The sequence below is a fragment of the Oncorhynchus masou genome, chromosome 15 (assembly GCF_036934945.1).
Source record: "Oncorhynchus masou masou isolate Uvic2021 chromosome 15, UVic_Omas_1.1, whole genome shotgun sequence".
In the NCBI taxonomy this organism is placed as follows: domain Eukaryota; kingdom Metazoa; phylum Chordata; class Actinopteri; order Salmoniformes; family Salmonidae; genus Oncorhynchus; species Oncorhynchus masou.
The window spans coordinates 45,773,451-45,792,190 of record NC_088226.1 but is presented as its reverse complement, the minus strand read 5'-3'; the positions used below and the strand labels follow the sequence as shown (position 1 = coordinate 45,792,190).

At 42.9% G+C, this 18,740-nt stretch overlaps 1 protein-coding gene across 1 annotated transcript; it reads right to left on the bottom strand.

The window, feature by feature from the left end:
- Positions 1-4,324: 4,324 nt before the first annotated feature.
- LOC135556313 (sec1 family domain-containing protein 2-like) lies at positions 4,325-18,520 on the bottom strand. Its single transcript, XM_064989410.1, has 3 exons — positions 17,624-18,520; positions 17,210-17,378; positions 4,325-4,434 (listed from the first exon to the last, which is right to left on the bottom strand). Exons 1-3 carry the CDS (start codon positions 17,847-17,849, stop codon positions 4,419-4,421), a joined length of 411 nt encoding a protein of 136 aa, XP_064845482.1. The 5' UTR covers positions 17,850-18,520; the 3' UTR covers positions 4,325-4,418.
- Positions 18,521-18,740: the final 220 nt, after the last annotated feature.

Below are 18,740 nucleotides of genomic sequence, written 5' to 3'. Positions count from 1 at the left end.
AAAAACGTTTAATTCAGGCTGTAACAAAACAAAATGTTCTTAAGACACTGCATTAGGAGAACAGCAGAAACAAGCAAAAATGACCCCAGCCATTATCACATTGGTTGCTGTTGCTTCATTCACCTCAGGTGGTTCCGGAGCTCGGTCCTCATATGTAGCTACAGCCCTGGCGAGCGTCTGGATGGATACTACTACAGTATGTGTGAATGAGCAGTCAGTGTGAAATCTGCCTAACTTACAGCTCTGTTTTCTCCCTTGTCATGTGACCACACAGGCATTAGACCAGGGCTAGAATGTGGCGTCCCACAGTGCTGGTGGGCATGATGAGAACAGTGTGGGGGCACGACGGACACTGAGGGGTAGGAGGGGAGTGGAGGTTTGGTCCTCTGCCAGGGAGGTATAAAGATCCAGTTTGTCAAGGCTTTGGCACATCTCTCTTGCCTGGACACAGGCTAAGTCAACAGGCTGTCAGAGGGGAGCAACAGCTTACTGCTATACCAACATATCTCTCCCTATCTCCCGCTCTCTCTATTTCCCCCTCTCCCGCTCGTATAAATCTCTCTTTCTCCCTCTTTACTACCCTCTCCCTCTGAGGTGTTTTTCTAAATAAACCCATAAGAGAGCAAGCCACCCAGAATTAGAAGGATACGACGATGCTGCTCTCAGACACAGATGTGTAAAAGGAAACCACCATGGCGGCAGCATACTGCATGTGTGTGTGTGGGACCCCCTGTCACATATTCCAACCTGCTTGTTAAGTGAGCCTGCTTACCTCTGTGATTACAGCAGCAGCAGGACCACAGAGCCCCTCTATTACTGCTGCAAACAGACCTGCCACATGCCAATATACATTCTGTATCAGCCCAGTGTGTGTGTGTGTGTACATAGCATACTACATATAATTCATGCATGCACCTCCTACACTGCACCTCCTACACTAGTTTGGGGTCACTTAGAAATGTCCATGTTTTTGAAAGAAAAGCACATTTTTTTGTCCATTAAAATGACATCAAATTGATCCGAAATACAGTGTAGACATTGTTAATATTGTAAATGAGTATTGTAGCTGGAAACGGCAGATTTTTCATGGAATATCTACATAGACGTACAAAAGCCCAATATCAGCAACCATCAATCCTGTGTTCCAAAGGCACGTTGTGTTAGCTAATCCAAGTTTATCATTTTAAAAGGCTAATTGATCATTAGAAAGCCCTTTTGCAATTATGTTAGCACAGTTGAAAACTGTGGTTCTGATTAAAAAAATAAGTAAAACTGGCCTTCTTTAGACCAGTTGAGTATCTGGAGCATCAGCATTTGTGGGTTCAATTACAGGCTCATAATGGCCGGAATCAAATAACTTTCTCCTGAAACGTGTCAGTCTATTCTTGTTCTGAGAAATGAAGGCTATTCCATGCGAGAATTGCCAAGAAACTGAAGATCTCGTACAACGCTGTGTACTACTCCCGCCACAGAGCAGCGCAAACTGGCTCGAACCAAAATAGAAAGAGGAGTGGGAGGCCCCGGTGCACAACTGAGCAAGAGGACCAGTACATTAGTGTGTCTAGTTTGAGAAACAGATGCCTCACAAGTCCTCAACTGGCAGCTTCATTAAATCTAACCAGTCTCAACGTCAACAGTGAAGAGGCAACTCCGGGATGCTCCGACTCCGAGTTGCAAAGAAAAAGCCATATCTCAGACGGGCCAATAAAAATAAAAGATTAAGATGGGCAAAATAACACAGACACTGGACAGAGGAAGATTGGAAAAAAAGTGTTATGGACAGAAAAATCGAAGTTTGAGGTGTTCGGATCACAAAGAACAACATTTGTGAGGCGCAGAAAAAATGAAAAGATGTTGGAGGGGTGCTTGACGCCATCTGTCAAGCATGGTGGAGGCAATGTGATGGTCTGGGGGTGCTTTGGTGGTGGTAAAGTGGGAGATTTGTACAGGGTAAAAGGGATCTTCAAGAAGGAAGGCAACGCCATGCCATACCCTGTGGACGGCGCTTAATTGGAGCCAATTTCCTCCTACAACAGGACAATTACCCAAAGCACAGCTCCAAACTATGCATTAACCATTTAGGGAAGAAGCAGTTAGCTGGTATTCTGTCCGTAATGCAGTGGCCAGCACAGTCACCAGATCTCAACCGTATTGAGCTGTTGTTTTTTTTTTTGTTTTTTTTTTGTTTTTTGTGGGAGCAACTTGACCGTATGGTACGTAAGAAGTGCCCATCAAGCCAATCCAATTTGTGGAAGGTGCTTCAGGAAGCATGTGGTGAAATCTCTTCAGATTACAAATTGACAACTAGAATGCCAAAGGCTGTAATTGCTACAAATTTAGGATTTTTTGGGATGAAAGCAAAGTTATTATTTCAATTAAAAATCATTATTTATAACCTTGTCAACGTCTTGACTATATTTTCTATTCATTTTGCAACTCATTTCATGTATGTTCTCATGGAAAACAAGGACATTTCTAAGTGACCCCAAACTTTGAACAGTAGTGTAAATTAATCAAATTGGAGTTTGAGTGTACAGTATGTGTATGTTATGAGTACATCTAGTAGTGCATGTAGTATGTTTACCATTCGCTTCAGACCCCTTTAACTGGCACAACAAGACAAAAAATCTGCTAAATACATTTTAGCCTCAGTATAGGCCACAAATGAAGAATTTTGGTTTGCATTAATTACACTTTGATAAATAATACATTGCAAACATCTCAACCAGCCAGTTAAGTTGCTCAATTAGAGCAAACACATTTTTTGCATTGGAATATGCATAGACTTTTCAAATCATTCAAAAAATGATATATGCGTCATTCACTTATACATTTCTTATTTTTAGTTAACCTTTATTTAACTAGGCAAGTCAGTTAAGAACACATTCTTATTTACAATGACGGCCTACCGGGGAACGGTGGGTTAACTGCCTTATTCAGGGGCACAATGACAGATTTTTACCTTGTCAGCTCGGGGATTCGATCAAGCAACCTTTCGAATACTGGCCCAACACTCTAACTACGAGGCTACCTGCCGCCCCATAATGGAAGATAGTTAAATGAGGACTGATATCAAATATTAATAAAATATTATACAATTGTGTAAAAAAAAAAAAGAATCTTCAAATGCATGTAAATTAATGCGTTTACAGTTTATTAGCTTAGAATACCATTAAAATGACATGTACGGAATGACATTGTGAAACATATTGAAGATAACAGTAAATAATTATGTGGATTTGAAAGGAGTTTTGTATTTCCACAGACGAGAAGTCCGATAATAATATTTCTCCTTTGTCCATTATCACTACACTAGCTCTGACTAAATGGTATTCCTTTATTGGGAAACTCAACCACCTGGTACACCATATTTTTCAAGAGTATCTAAAATTGTAAAACAACATATTAGTCATTTACTCATTCTTTAATCTTAAATTATGTTCTAAAGGTCAACAACATTTTACAAACTTGTAATTTCTAATTTTATACACAATTAGTATAAAAGATGTGTGGTAAATGAGGTTCGGTTTTGGTAATCGTTGAATGTGTATTTACAAAAATATGAGAGTCCGATAATGAAAACCACTTAATAATTTTATTAAATTGCATTGGTTGAGATGATCAAATATTAAATATCAAATATTCCAAACAAAATTCATATATTCAATTTGACTGAAAATGTGTTGTCAAAATTAGCTCAACTTCCCGGTTGAGCTTCCTGTTAAAGGGTTAACAAACAACAAAGGTATTCAAGAGCTGTATGAGTGTGTGTGTGTGTGTGTGTGTGTGTGTGTGTGTGTGTGTGTGTGTGTGTGTGTGTGTGTGTGTGTGTGTGTGTGTGTGTGTGTGTGTGTGTGTGTGTGTGTGTGTCAGAAAGCCAACATGTGGTTCAGATTCTCTCTGTGGCCACATGGGCAAATAAACACAGATGCAGTGACCACAGCTCTCTGTAGGTGGCGCTGTGTCTCTTTGTTGAAACAGCAGGACACTTCACTCTCCACCCCCCCTCTCTCTATCACTCATTCTCTCTATCAACACATATTGTCATTTTTCCCTCAATGCCATGCCTTCCAAATTCTGAGTTTGACTATATTTTATAATAACTTAATTATGTGTTTACTCACAGCAATCATTTCCCCTCTTATTAATTATTCAGCCATAGATCAGACAGTGTCTGTGCATTCCGTGGCATTGTGATTTGGGAGAGAAAGTAATAGAATATACATGTATTTAGAATAGTGAGTGTGGTGAGTGTGGTCAGTGTATGTCCGTGTATAATGGTTGATGTGTCCTGGCCCTTCCTTACCCAGACTCATCTTGATTGGCAGGTTCTCCTTGCTGGCGGCCTCCACCAGCTGTCTACGAACCTCCATCACAGCCACCTTCTGCTTACTGGCCAGCATCGTTTCCCATAGCAATCAGGCTGTGGACGACCTAAGAGTTAGAGGGCAGACACACATCAGTAAGGTCACCCAGCTTCTACTGGAAAAATACTCTCAACATGTCTATTGCCACACAGAGGTTAACACAAATACCGGTAAACAGACACACACAGACATATGTACTACCTGCATTTACCCTTTTTTGCACTGGACTCCACACACACACACACACACACACACACACACACACACACACACACACACAGAACATTGACTCTGTACTGGTACTCCCTGCATAGAGCCAAGTTAGTTTTACTTGTTATTGTTATTCACTGTGTAATTATTCCTCCTGCCACTATTTAATTGTGTATCTTTAACTCTGCATTTTAGAAAAGTGACCCATTTCACTGTTAGTCTACACCGGTTGTTTAAGAAGCATGTGACAAATACAATTTGATTTGAAAGATCTCTCACTCTCTTATGTACACACACAGACGCACACACAGACGCCCACACATGCACACACATGCACACACACGCACGCATACCATGAATATGACAGAGTGCTTGTCCTGTAGGTTGGGGATCCTGGCAGTGGAGGCTGCTGAGGGGAGGAAGGCTCATAAAAATGGCTGGAATGGAGTGGTATCAACCACATGGAAACCATTCCAGCCATTGATACCATTCCATTGACTCCATTCCAGCCATTATTATGAGCCGTCCTCCCCTCAGCAGCCTCCACTGGATGCTGGGTACTAAGGGGGCGTTCACTCCCCTGTTGCACCACTCGCAGGAAAAAACACAAATTAGCGGGAACATCAGAAACTTTCCCAACATCCCTAAACGCTGCCGATGTGTCAACATTCCCCGGAGCAGTCTTTCCCCACATCCCCAGAACCTCTCAAAACCACAACCTGGACCGAGGGGCTATCTGTAGCTCCCCCATAACCTTTCCCTCTATTTCCACCAGGTCAAGAAGAAGAACTGTTATCATCTGCCATAAGCAGTAACGTGAGCTTCAAGCGAACGCATCTCACTATCATGACACTGTGTCTTATACAGGGTGCTCTGCAATGGAACCAACGTCATATTTCATCTCTCTATTTCTCCCTCTCGCCGTCTTTAAGAGACGTGTCAGTGTTTGCTTCTGTAAAAAGGCCACCAAACGCCATGGCAGAGCCTCTGCACTGTTCTGTTGGGTTTGTCCCCAGTGTGTCTGTGACCTTCAGTCGGGCGTGTGCATACTTCTGATGAGCATGTGAACACCAGAGAGGGAGGAGTTCGGGGACTAACTCAGGACTAAAGACAGGAAACAACTATGTTAGAAAGGTTAGATCCTTTATATGCTGATAGAAGGAGGAAGGAGAGAGGAAGAGAGAGAAAGAAAGAACCAAAGAAGGGGCGGGGGGAGAAGGGGGAGGTTTGCTGACACGGATCCCAAATGTTAAAATCTACTCTGTTTTTCTTTTGTGCCTCTTTTTTCTCACTCCTTTTCCTCTCTCGATCTCTCGATCTCCGTCTAACTGCTGCCATGTGTTTAATATCAGATGGAATCGGTTCCAGAGCGAGCCTGGGCCTGGACTGGGGCTGGATGGGGAGAAAGAGGGGCTCACATTGGGCTGCATGCCATCTTCACACAGAAAATGAGACACAAAGACAAGAGAACAGAGCTCGACTGAACCAGAGACACTGCTCCTCCACAAAGAGAACAGCTATAATGGAATATTAGAAGTCCCACAGCCAGATAAACGTTTGGTTTACTTCACTGTCACTATGATGATGAATGTGGGTGGGAAGAATTTTAAAAACGTTCAACAAACTTTCTGAAAAGCATGACCGAGAAATTGGTGTCATTTATCGAGTATTTTCCTCAGGAAGACACACATCATGGGCTTAGCTGTGTGCTGAGGCGGAGGGGCTGTAATGATTAAGCGTGTCGTAAGCGGACACATAGTTAGCGTGATTAAAATGCCAGGGCTGTGACCTGGCCATATGTGTGTATGCATGCTTGTGTGTGGGTCCTATTGTGTACCGTTTGTGTAAGTGTGTGTGTGCGATTGAGAAAGAGAGAGTGAGAGTTAGAGAGAGAGAGTGAGAGAGTTAAGAGTGAGATAAGAGTTAAGAGAGAGAGTTAGAGAGAGAGAGAGAGAGAGAGAGAGAGAGAGAGTTAGAGAGAGAGAGCACATAAGCCTGTATTTCCTTGTTGGTTCCAGGAAGACAAGAGTTCTTATAAAGGGGTAGAAAGAAGGGGGAGGTATGGTTGTAATTTCCCCCCCCCCTCTCCCCTGGTGTTTTCCCCAGGCCGTTTGGTCAGACGGGGCGGGGGTGAGGTTTTTACTGGCAGGGTGTGAGACAAGGCTCCATAACCAGCCAGTCTTGTTGAGTAACTGCTCTACTATGGACAGGGTGCTGGGGGCCATGGAGTGCATGTGTCAGACCTCCTGCGCGTGTGTGTGTGTGTGTGTGTGTGTGTGTGTGTGTGTGTGTGTGAACTCCAGTGTGGCTCTCTGCTAGAAGTGGCTATTCTAAACCTTAAGGGGGCACTCTTGCCCCTTCTGTGGACTGTGTACCCCTGCTGACTTGCCCAGTCAGTCTGACTGGATAAACAATGTGTGGGTGTGTCTACGTGTGTGTGTCTCCAAACTAAATTCCACCAGATGTGTAATGACTGTTATGCCATTAAGAGATAGGCATGAGTTAACGTATCCACACACAAACAATGCACGCAACACACACACAACCTATTTACTATTCAATTCAAAGGGCTTTATTGGAATGGGAAACATATGTTAACATTGCCAAAGCAAGTGAAGTAGATAATGTACAAAAGTGAAATAAACAATAAAAATTAACAGTAAACATTACACTCACAGAAGTTCCAAAAGAATAAAGACATTACAAATGTCATATTATGTATATATACAGTGCTGTAACGATGTGCAAATGGTTAAAGTACAAAAGGGAAAATAAATCAACATAAATATGGGTTGTATTTCCAATGGTGTTGGTTCTTCACTGGTTGCCCTTTTCTTGTGGCAACAGTTAATAGTGAATAGGTCTGAGGGTGGAGGAGTGGTTCCTGGAAGCTTGTGACGCAGCAGTAAAGAATGGGTCTGACCATTTGGATCCAAGTCCAGTAGTCACGCATTCAGACACATAGACCCACTTAATATAAACCAGGTACATGTATGCTTTTGAAGTGGTTCAGAAATTAGGTAGATTTCCAACAGTTTCCACAGCCTGTTTGTAGAATAACTTTAGTCCTAATCAAAGTCTATCAAATGGAATGGACCCCAAAACCAGATTCTGGCTCCACCCAGCACACATACGAACACAATACAGAAACTTAGCAATAAAACCATTGACAGGAAGGCACAGCCTCTTAGCAGGACAGGATCTCCTTCTAAAAGTCTGTAGTGAGTGGAGGATAAATGATTCACTTGACCAGAGAGACTACTCAAAAAGTCAGGCACTAGCTCTGCATCCCCAGTTAGCCAAGTACATCAAATACAGAATGAAATACAATCAGGACATGCCTCAAAGAGAAGCAGAGCAGCTGATGCAGAAGTTATCAGGGTAGCATTTGGCTATTCTAATCATTGACAGCCTTTGCTATTGGAAGTTGTATTAGATACTGTTGTCAGTCACACAGCCAGAGGATACAGTTAGCAGCCAAAAGATGAGCAACAAGCTAACAAACTAATTTGCTCGCGAAGAGCCAGCCACAGACCTTGACCATTCCGCAGCGAGTGGAGTGTGTCTTTCTGTGCCCAGTGTGCGTTACTGGGGAAGTGTTACACAGAGAGAAGAACGCTGTGGATTTCCTGTCAACACACCAGAATACCACAGGACATCAGGCCTCTGGTCTGGTTCGTCTGTCCTGGCAGGAGAGACCACAAACTGGATTCATAACAGAACCAGAGGAGAGAGAGACAGGGAAAGAGAGAGGGGGCAGAGCAGAAGAGGAATGGTTCAAATGGATATTAAAAGGGGGATGATGAGACAAGGCAAAGGGAGGAAGATGGAGACGTCAATAAGAGGAATCCAAGTAGAGTGAATCTGCTTATCTCTCCGTCCCTCCCTCCTCATGTGTCATGTTAGCTTACTCCACTTCAAATGCTGGCTGCCAGCAGGGGCTCTTTGAAGGGCTAGCACCAGGGAGGAAGGAGAGGGAGGATACATCTAGAGGGTGATGAAAAGAGTAGTCTTTTGAAATATACTTTCATAACAAATCAGCCCTGAGATTTAATCTAACAAATCACAGCGCAGATGCAGAATTATCTACCAAAAAAAATAAAATAATTAAATCTACCAATCAGTGTTTTATGACTCAAAAATATTTTTTAGGAGCCTCTATAAACTCAAATAATTGACGACAATATTTTGTTTTATTTCAGAGATACGTCTTTTATAACCGGTCTTATGATTTCAGTCTTCAAAAGAAATTGTTGGCTTAGAAGGGCTGGGAACAAAACAGAACAGTCCGAGCAGCTGATAAGTAACTCCGTTCTGGTTAGAGGAATCTACTGGAAGAATGACAAGAGACTCAAGGCCTCACAATGGGATGTCCTAATCGTCTTCTAAACAACAGTGGTAGCAGAGGAGAAAAAGTGAGGAGGAAGACATTGAATAAATGGATGGAGAGCTCACAACTGTATCACGATACAAGCTGGGACAGGGGTTTCCCTCCAAATTCCTTATCAGATTCAGGACATGATAGTGCTGTTTTCTGAGGGGGCACTTCCTCTTCCTGTGACATATGAGAGAACCAACCCTCCACCTCCTTCTGCTCTGCTCCAACTCTGTTCTATTTCTGACCACTACACTGGCCACTTGTTACAGGACTGGCCTCTGTCAGCTCTATATCACTGGGAGAAGGCGATACTCCTCGTCTCTCATTCTTAAGATAGGAAATGAAGCGCAGGTAAGATTTGGAGTCCAATAGGGTGGAGCACAATTGGACCAGCGTTGTCCGGGTTAGGCCGTCATTGCAAATAAGAATTTGTTCTTAACTGACATGCCTAGTTAAATAAAGGTTAAATAAAAAAAGATGTCTGGGCCCTCCAGCACACGTGGTAGGAGATACACGCCAATCATCGACTTCAACATACCTATGAGACTCTCCTCTGTAGTCGTGTTATGTTGCATGCTAATTATTAGCCAGCCCCAAACTGGATTAGTGAGCTCCCTATAGCTGGCCCTGACCCAGCTCTATGAGTTTTAGGGGATCAGATGTGGAGCAGGGTTAAAATCAGGCCTGTAGAGACAACAGGAAGACCCCCCCCAGAGACTCTTTCTCACTACAATCCAGTGGTCAACATTGCTTCGGCTTCTCCTCCTCATATAGCTTGCTGCTCAAATAAATCCACAACTCATACAAGAATAATAACACACCCTTAGGAAAATAAGCCTTGCCGGGTGTGTGTGATGGAGCTGAACAATATAGTTTTGACAGGCTCAGAAGTAGCAAAGATGTCACTATAGGAAACCCAGATGATGGGTGTGGCCAGATGATGGGTGTAGCCTTTTAACTCACAGTGGGGTAAGCTACACAGGCCATAGCCATGTCTCTCCTTTCATTATTATTTGTTCTTCCTCTCCGCACACTTTCCTATTCCTGTTCTTACTTACTCTCTTCCTATGTCTTTCACATGCAGCTGCCACAGAAATAATTGTGTGTTTTCTTTCTTTTCACTCTCTTCTTTCCCAGCCCGTACAGAAATAGGTGTGTTTTCCCTCTTTCCTGTTGGCAGGCAGAGTCTGGTCTGCTGGTCTAGAGATGAGGAGGTGGCAGACTCATTGTGTTTTCTCACGGCAGGGTGCGGTTGGGTGCTTTTTTTCTGAGGCTTGTCTCAAGGCTCGGCAGCACTTGGACCAGAACCAGAACATCTTGGCCACCCGCACAGACCTCTCCCTCTACCCGCCTCTCTGCCCACCACAGGACCAGGGTCCAGGTTACCAAGTTAGTGGTTGATGGTTTCAGTCTGAGACAGTCGGGGGAAATATAGCTCACTGGGCCAAGAGGGTTCATATGTCCCATAGAGGATCAAAGAGCCAAGCACAGCACATTACACAGGGTGGCCTGGAGGGTACCTCACCTCTCACACAAATGCACGCACAGTTGCACACGCACAAATATCACCAGCACAAACACTCTGTCATCATCACACACTCTCGGGTCATTCCACCTTAAAAAGCACAAGAAAGAGTTTTGGGCTTGTAGGAAAAATCTTCATATGAGAATTGTACGATAATGATAGACCTCTCAGCGAGCTGTCATTTGTTGGACTATTCAAAGATTTGGGTTGAAGCATTAGGTTGCTTAAAGAAGGACAAAGTTAATTGCTTTCATGAAGAACTGGCTTGACTTGTGAGGATGATCACACAATTTATTTTCATCATGCGCAAAACCTTTTGGTTTTCTACCCAAAGTAAGTAAGAAAATGTTGTGATCCATTTAATAAACACAAAAGACCAGCAAAATGGATAAAAGGTTGTGACAATAGCAGGAACAGCGGCATCTAGTGTGCCTGCACCTTCGTCCTCTGTTCTGTCTCCCACTCTGGTGGCTTCTACCTCTGGTTTACATCTTCAGTGCTCGCCCCTGATAGGGCCATGATGATGTATGCGATTCCGGCCCCTGGCTCGAGTCCATCAGGCCCCACCTCCCATCGGTCCTCGAGGGATCTCCTAAACCACTTGAGGCAAGAAAATGCCGGACCTCCTCAACCATTTCACCAGCCATCATCATCAGCAGGGCCTAATATTGTGTATAAGAGGTCATACAATACGTTTGGTAGTGACTCCTACTGTATGTTGAAGATAATAAATAATAAATAATATTTGCTTGTATGTGGTATGTAACCAGGAGCAATCAGACGCTGCACAGTTGCTAATAAGCATGCAGCCATTAAGTAAGTTACTGTAAACTGTTCAATCCCTGTGGATTGATGAGGAATTGAAAAATTGTATGGTTGAGAGGGGTAAGGGAATATGAATGGCAAATAAGTCTGGCTGCACATCCGATTGGCAAATGTAATGCAAATAGAGATATTGTGACTAAACTTAACAAAAAGAGGAAGAAACTGTACTATGAAACAAAGCTAAATGATATAAAGAATGATAGTTAAAAGCTTTGGAGCACCTTAAATAACATTTTGGGCAAAAGGGCAAATTTGGCTTAATTGTTCATTGAATCAGATTGCCCATTCATCCCAAAACACCACTGATATTGCCAACGACTTTAATGACATGCCACCCACAAATTCTGAACCCACTGTCTACCTCCATGACCAAATTATGATAGACAAGCATTGTAATTTTGAATTCCATAAAGTAAGTGTGGAAGAGGTGAAAGAAGAATTGTTGTGTATCAACAATGGCAAGCCACCTGGTCTGACAACATGGATGGAAAATGACGGAGGATGATAGTAGAAGAGATGGCAAATGGGAGTGGCAATCTCTTCAAACTAAGCCTACAGGAAGTGTGTTTCCTCAGGCCTGGAGGGAAGCACAAGTCATTCCGCTACTCGAGAACATCAAAGCACCCTTTACTGGCTCAAACAGCCAACCAATAAGCCTGTTACCAACCCGTAGTAAATTTTAGGGGAAAAGTGTGTGTTTGACCAGATACAATGCTATTTCACAGCAAACAAATTAAGAACAGCTTTTCAGTATGCTAATAGGGAAGGGCATTAAACATATAGGGCACTTACACAAATGACTAATGATTGGCTGAGAGAAATTGCTAATAAAATAAAAATGGTTCGACTTCAGTGCAACTTTTGACACTATCGATCATAATCTGCTGCTGGAAAAACGTATGTGTTAGGGCTTTACATCCCCTTCTATATTGTGGATCGACATTTACCTGCCTAACAGAACACAGAGGGTGTTATTTTTTCTTCTTTTTTATACCTTTATTTAACTAGGCAAGTCAGTTAAGAACCAATTCTTATTTTCAATGACGGCCTAGGAACGGTGGGTTTAACTGCCTTGTTCAGGGGCATAACAACAGATTTTTTAGATCAAGCAACCTTTCGGTTACTAGTCCAACGCTCTAACCACTAGGCTACCTGCCACCACTCCCTTTAATGGAAGCCTCTCCAACATAATCCTGGTAGTCAGGCATTCCCCAGGGTAGGTCTCTAGGACCCTTACCTTTTTCAATCTTTACTAATGACCTGCCACTGTTTCTGAGTAAAGTCTGTGTGTCTATTGGCATCTATTGTATGCTGATGGCTCAACACTACACACGTCAACTACCGCAGCAAGTGAAATCACTGCAAGACTTAAAGCGCTGCAGTCAGTTTCAGAATGGGTGGCAAGAAAGAAGTTAGTTCTAAATATTTATAAAACTAAAAGCATTGTATTTGGAACAAATAATTCACTAAATCTCAACTAAATCTTGTAATGAATAATGTGGAAATTGAGTAAATTGAGGGCACTAAACTGCTTGGAGTAACACTCGATTGTAAACTGTCATGGTCAAAACATATTGATGCAACAGTAGTTAAAAATTGGGAGAGGTTTGTCCATAATAAAGTGTTGCTCTGCCTTCTTAACAACAAGGCAGTTCCTACAGACCCTAGTTTTGTCGCACCTGGACTACTGTCGTGTGGGCACGTGCCACAAAGAGAAAATTACAATAGGCCCAGAAGAGGGCAGCACGGCTGGCCCTTAAATGTACACAGAGAGCTAATATTAATAATATGCATGTCAACCTCTCCTGGCTCAAAGTAGAAGAGGGATTGACTTCATCACTACTTGTATTTGTGAGAAGTATTGACATGTTGAATAAACCGAGCTGTCTGTTTAAACTACTAGCGCACAGGTCAGACACTCATGCATGCCCCACAGGACATGCCACCAGAGGTCTCTTCACAGTTCCAAAGTCCAGAACAGACAATGGGAGGGGCAGATTACTACATAGAGCCATTACATGGAACTCTAATCCACATCAAGTAAATTCATGCAAGCATTAAAATCGGATTTAAAAAAATACAGAACAACGGGGACTGTGGAGAGACACACACACAGGCACAGACAGACACATACACACGATAACCTACACCCTATACACACATGTACACATGGATGTTGTGTTGTAGATGTGGTAGTAGAGTAGTGGCCTAAGGGCACATATTTAATGTGGTGTGAAATGTAATGTTTTCAATAGTATATAACTGCCTTCATTTTGCTGGACCCCAGGAAGAAGCTGATGGCAGCAGCTAATGGGGATCCATAATACATACAGATACAAATAGAGAACTGATACTGTGTACTGGTTGTTGGGGTGGGATTGGCGTGGGTGTGGGTGGTCCGTGGGTGGCATTTGAATATGTATTGGATTCGTCATGAAGGTCAAAAACAAAAAAAAGTCAAAAACAAAGGACACATTTGCAACAGATCAAATAAGGGGGTAGATTGCATTTCAATTTAAAACATTATTTAATAAATCGGTAAGCACATAATAGGAAGAAGTTTGTTTCAGGGTACTATATTGAATATTATACAAATCCTAAACATTTAAAAGGGCCAATTTGGATGCAATCACTTAGCTTAATTTCTCAGTGCTCAAATAAAATGTAAAAAGTAAAAAAAAATAATGTTGCAGGAATGCTAATCTTATCTGTTTCTAACTACAGAAACTTCTGAACAATCTGTGATGGTGGGCGTCATGGCTTGCAGAAGTTACATGGAACTACCCTCTCAACATCACCACATTCAGCCTACTCTCATCAACAAACAAAGGAAATTTAATACATAGCAAACCTAAATGCATACATGTGTAGGCACACATACACGGAGTGTAGAAAACATTAGGAACACATGCTCTTTCCATGACAGACTGACCAGGTGAAAGCTATGATCCCTTATTGATGTCCCTTGTTAAATCCACTTCAAATCAGTGTAGATGAAGGGGAGGAGACTGGTTAAAGAACAATGTTTAACCCTTCAGACATACACAGTGTGCCAGTGAAGGTGAATGAGCAAAACAAACAATTTGCTGTGTGTATCAAGAATGGTCCACCACCCAAAGGACATCCAGCCAACTTGACACAACTGTGGGAAGCATTGAAGTCAACATCGGCCAGCATCCCTGTGGAACGCTTTTGACACCTTGTAGAGGCTGCATCACATCCGGCTGTGTAAGGGAGTCCCACAGGGCGGCACACAATTGGCCGAGTGTCGTCCTGGTTTGACCGGGGTAGGCCGTCATTGTAAATGAGAATTTGTTCTTAACCGACTTAGACTCCATGCCCTGACGAATTGAGACTGTTCTGAGGGCAAAAGCGGCTGCAACTTAATAGTAAGAAGGTGTGCCTAATGTTTTTTACACTATGTGTATATTATAGACCTCCACACACACTAGACTTGCAGACTGTAGAGAGAATCTGGGCTCCCTCTAGTATGAGCAGGAAAAACACAGTTAGAGCCCAGGCTGGTGTTGAAGGTACACTCACACCAGGTCATGAAACATCATACTAATTGCACAGCAAAGTGTGGGGTCCGTTTTGGAAGCTAAAATCAACGACCACCCACAGCAGCCTTAAACATAGTGATGTAAAAAAATATATATCCTGAATTACGAAAGTGAAATATCAAGCAATAAAATAGCAATTTAGGCCCCAACCTACTGTTTAAAGCTTTAAAAACCGGGCTCATAATAAAGCCAAACAAAACACACTCTGGGAGGAACTTCATAATACAGCCAATCATACTGTGTAGCCTGGCTGGGCCACATAACCAACTAAGCATAAGAATTAATATGGTACCGTATCATATGAACAAGTATACACAGCCAAACTATTAAGACTTGATCCCAAATCTTCCGTAAACTAATCAAAACAGGTGCAGCCCTATGTGTCCAGTATAGATGAACACATTCCAACATCAGACCAACTGATTTTCACTTCACTCCATAGTGTACAAATGTTCTATGAGTGTGTAAAATGGGTCAGGAGCTCCAGGTGCGTTACTTTTTTGTGTCTGGGCTGCGCTTCAATCTCCTAAACAGCTGTGATAAGAGTCAACTGGCCCATCTGCTCTGAGATAGGGAAGGCAATAACGAGCCTGCTGGCCCACATCACACACTCACCCCCTAAAGGCACCAAGGCCCCTGGCTGGAAGATCATCCTATTATTGCTATCTGCACTCCACTCTCTGTGTGTGTGTGTGTGTGTGTGTGTGTGTGTGTGTGTGTGTGTGTGTGTGTGTGTGTGTGTGTGCGGGAGAGAGAGATAGCTGATCCCATCCTCACCGACTGCTCTCTGCGATAAGACATTTGGCTCCGAGGCTCTCTGATGACAGTCTGAATGTAGATAAAGTGAAGTGATAGCAAGGGATATGATACTATCTAATACCTTCTAACACCCCCTAAGGTCTGCTGCCCAATCCAGTTCAACACCTTGCAGCCTGATGGAGCTGGAGATGGCTGCCGTTTTACGGTCTCCTAACCAATTGTACTATTGTGTGTTTTTTCTGCGTTATTTGTAACTTATTTTGTACAGAATGTTTCTGCCACTGTCTCTTATGACCGAAAAGAGCTTTTAGATATCAGGACAGAGATTACTTAACCCGTACTGGAATAATATTTTTTCTTTAACAAGTCGGACGCAAAGCATTTCCCTCTGACACCCGAAGAGGCCCTCATCCCAGTCATTCGCAGGAGAAAGAGGCGGAGATATCGGGGACGTAGGTCTGGGTACGGTAAGGATTAGACGGCGAGTGGGTAATCTACCTTTACTGTCGGTCCTATTAGCCAATGTACAATCATTGGATAACAAAATAAAATAACTAAAAAGCACGTATATTCTACGAACGGGACATTAAAAACTGTAATATCTTATGTTTCACAGAGTCGTGGCTGAACGTCGACATGAATAACATATAGCTTGTGGGTTTTAAGATTTTTCGTCAGGATAGAACAGCGGCCTCTGGTAGGACAAGGGGTGGCAGTCTATGAATATTTGAAAACAATAGCTGGTGCATGAAATCTAAGGAAGTCTCAAGGTTTTGTTCGCCTAGAGAGAGTATCACATGATAAGCTGTAGACCACACTATCTATATTCTTCGTAGCTGTCTATTTACCACCACAAACCAATGCTGGCACTAAGACCGCAGACAATGAGCTGAATGAACACTTATTTTAACTTAATATAATACATCAATAAAAATCAATTTAGCATCAAATAAATAATGAAACTTGTTCAATTTGGTTTAAATAATGCAAAAACAAAGTGTTGGAGAAGTAAAATTGCAATATGTGCCATGTAAAAATGCTAACATTTGAGTTCCTTGCTCAGAACATGAGAACATATGAAAGTTGGCGGTTCCTTTTAACATGAGACTTCAATATTCCAAGGCAAGAGGTTTTAGGTTGTAGTTAAAATAGTATTTATAGGACTCACTCTCTCTATACCATTTATATTTCATATACCTTTGACTATTGGATGTTCTTATAGGCACTTTAGTATTGCCAGTGTAACAGTATAGCTTCCGTCCCTCTCCTCGCCCCTACCTGGGCTCGAACCAGGAACACATCAACAACAGCCACACTCGAAACAGCGTTACCCACCGCTCCACAAAAGCCGCGGCCCTTGCAGAGCAAGGGGAATAACTACTCCAAGTCTCAGAGCGAGTGACGTTTGAAACGCTATTAGCCCCGCTAACTAGCTAGCCATTTCACATCGGTTACACCAGCCATTAGGCTGATAGGCTTGAAGTCATAAACAGCGCTGTGCTGGCAAAACGCACGAAAGTGCTGTTTGAATTAATGCTTACGAGCCTGCTGCTGCCTACCATCGCTCAGTCAGACTACTCACTGGGTCTGTGCCAGGCAGCCTGGAGCCAGGGTGGGTTGGGAGTCTGGGATGTGCTGCAGGTTAATGAGCTCCAGCATGTCCACCTGAACATCAGTGGTGTGTCCTGGCAGAGGTTGCAGCACAGTCAAGATCTTCTCCACCAGGCTGTCACCATGGTGACCAGCAGCCCCTGAGGACAAGGACAAACAGAGAAATGTAAACCAACAACATAGTCCAAGTAAACATAAACTCCTGTGTAAGTGGAATAGAATAGGGACTACGGAAGTGTCACAATAAAATACCATTTCTGTTGGGAAGGGAGGTGCAGCAAGATTATGTAATTGAGATGTGGGGAAAGTGTGCATGTGTGTTTGACTCTGCTACAGCTTGACATGTTTATGGACATCAGACATTGTACAAGACTGTGACATGCACCTGTTAGACCCAGTGTCCTGTCGATGAAGACGATGGATGCTTTATTGGTGGCAGTCTTTCTGCGGCTTTTTGCTTGAGGATGGTTGGCCAGTTCCCCAGCGATAAGAAGGTTCATTGGACCCACTGCAAAGCTCTCCTGCCGGGTGCTAGTGGACTCAAACATGGAATTAACTGCACAGGCCAGGGTTTTAATTTCAATCTGCAACTCCGGAGTAAGAGACTGCATGTCAACCTCACTCAAACTGACAAACCTCTTCTTCTCTGTTCGCTTTATGTTGATGGTCTAGAGGTCCTGTGGCAACAGCGGGAACAGGTGCGCGAAGATTGGCGTGAGAAGAAGCTGTGGTGACACCTGAGCGAAGACCACAGGAGCAATGTATAACTTCAGCGGTGTAGTTCATGTCTTCCATCCACTCGCTCAGCTTCTCTCCAAACTCCTCAAACACAGGGTTCCCCTCTAATTCAGCAGTGACATTGTTAGCGAGGAGTTGTATAGAGTGGGTTACGGTGGTGAAAACAACACAATACTGAAAGTGACTTGAGTCCAATAATGTCTTTGATAATGTCAGCTGTCCTCCCCTTCAGTAGAGTGCTCACAAACACAGCCTTTGGTTCGTTATCACCACCGGCTTCGAGGCTTGAAAACTCTTTTAAATTACGAGCCCCAGCCTCAAATACACTTGTAGCTCCACCGTTCCAATGAAGACTCTCAGCACACTTGTCGTCCATGAAAACAACAGCTTTCTTTACCTTTGACAACACTTTGTCCCACATCTGACCGGGGAAACACGTAAAGACCTCAATCGGTAACATTTAGTAAATGCAACTGTCGTTTAGACCGACCAAAAATACAAGAGTTCTATAAAATTGTCAGGAAAAGTTATTTCAAAACAACAACACAAACACATGTGAGTCTCTTAACAAGTGATGTGGCGTTCCACGTCGCGACAGATATACGTCATCATGCAGTTGCTGCGCCGGTTTCATGTAAGAATCTGCTGCATTTGCTATTTCTTACACCCTAGCATATGTTATCATTGTCTATTTGTGTACTTGTTGTATGTATCCAGACTATTCTACATTATTTAAAAAAAAATGAACAATATATATATTTTAT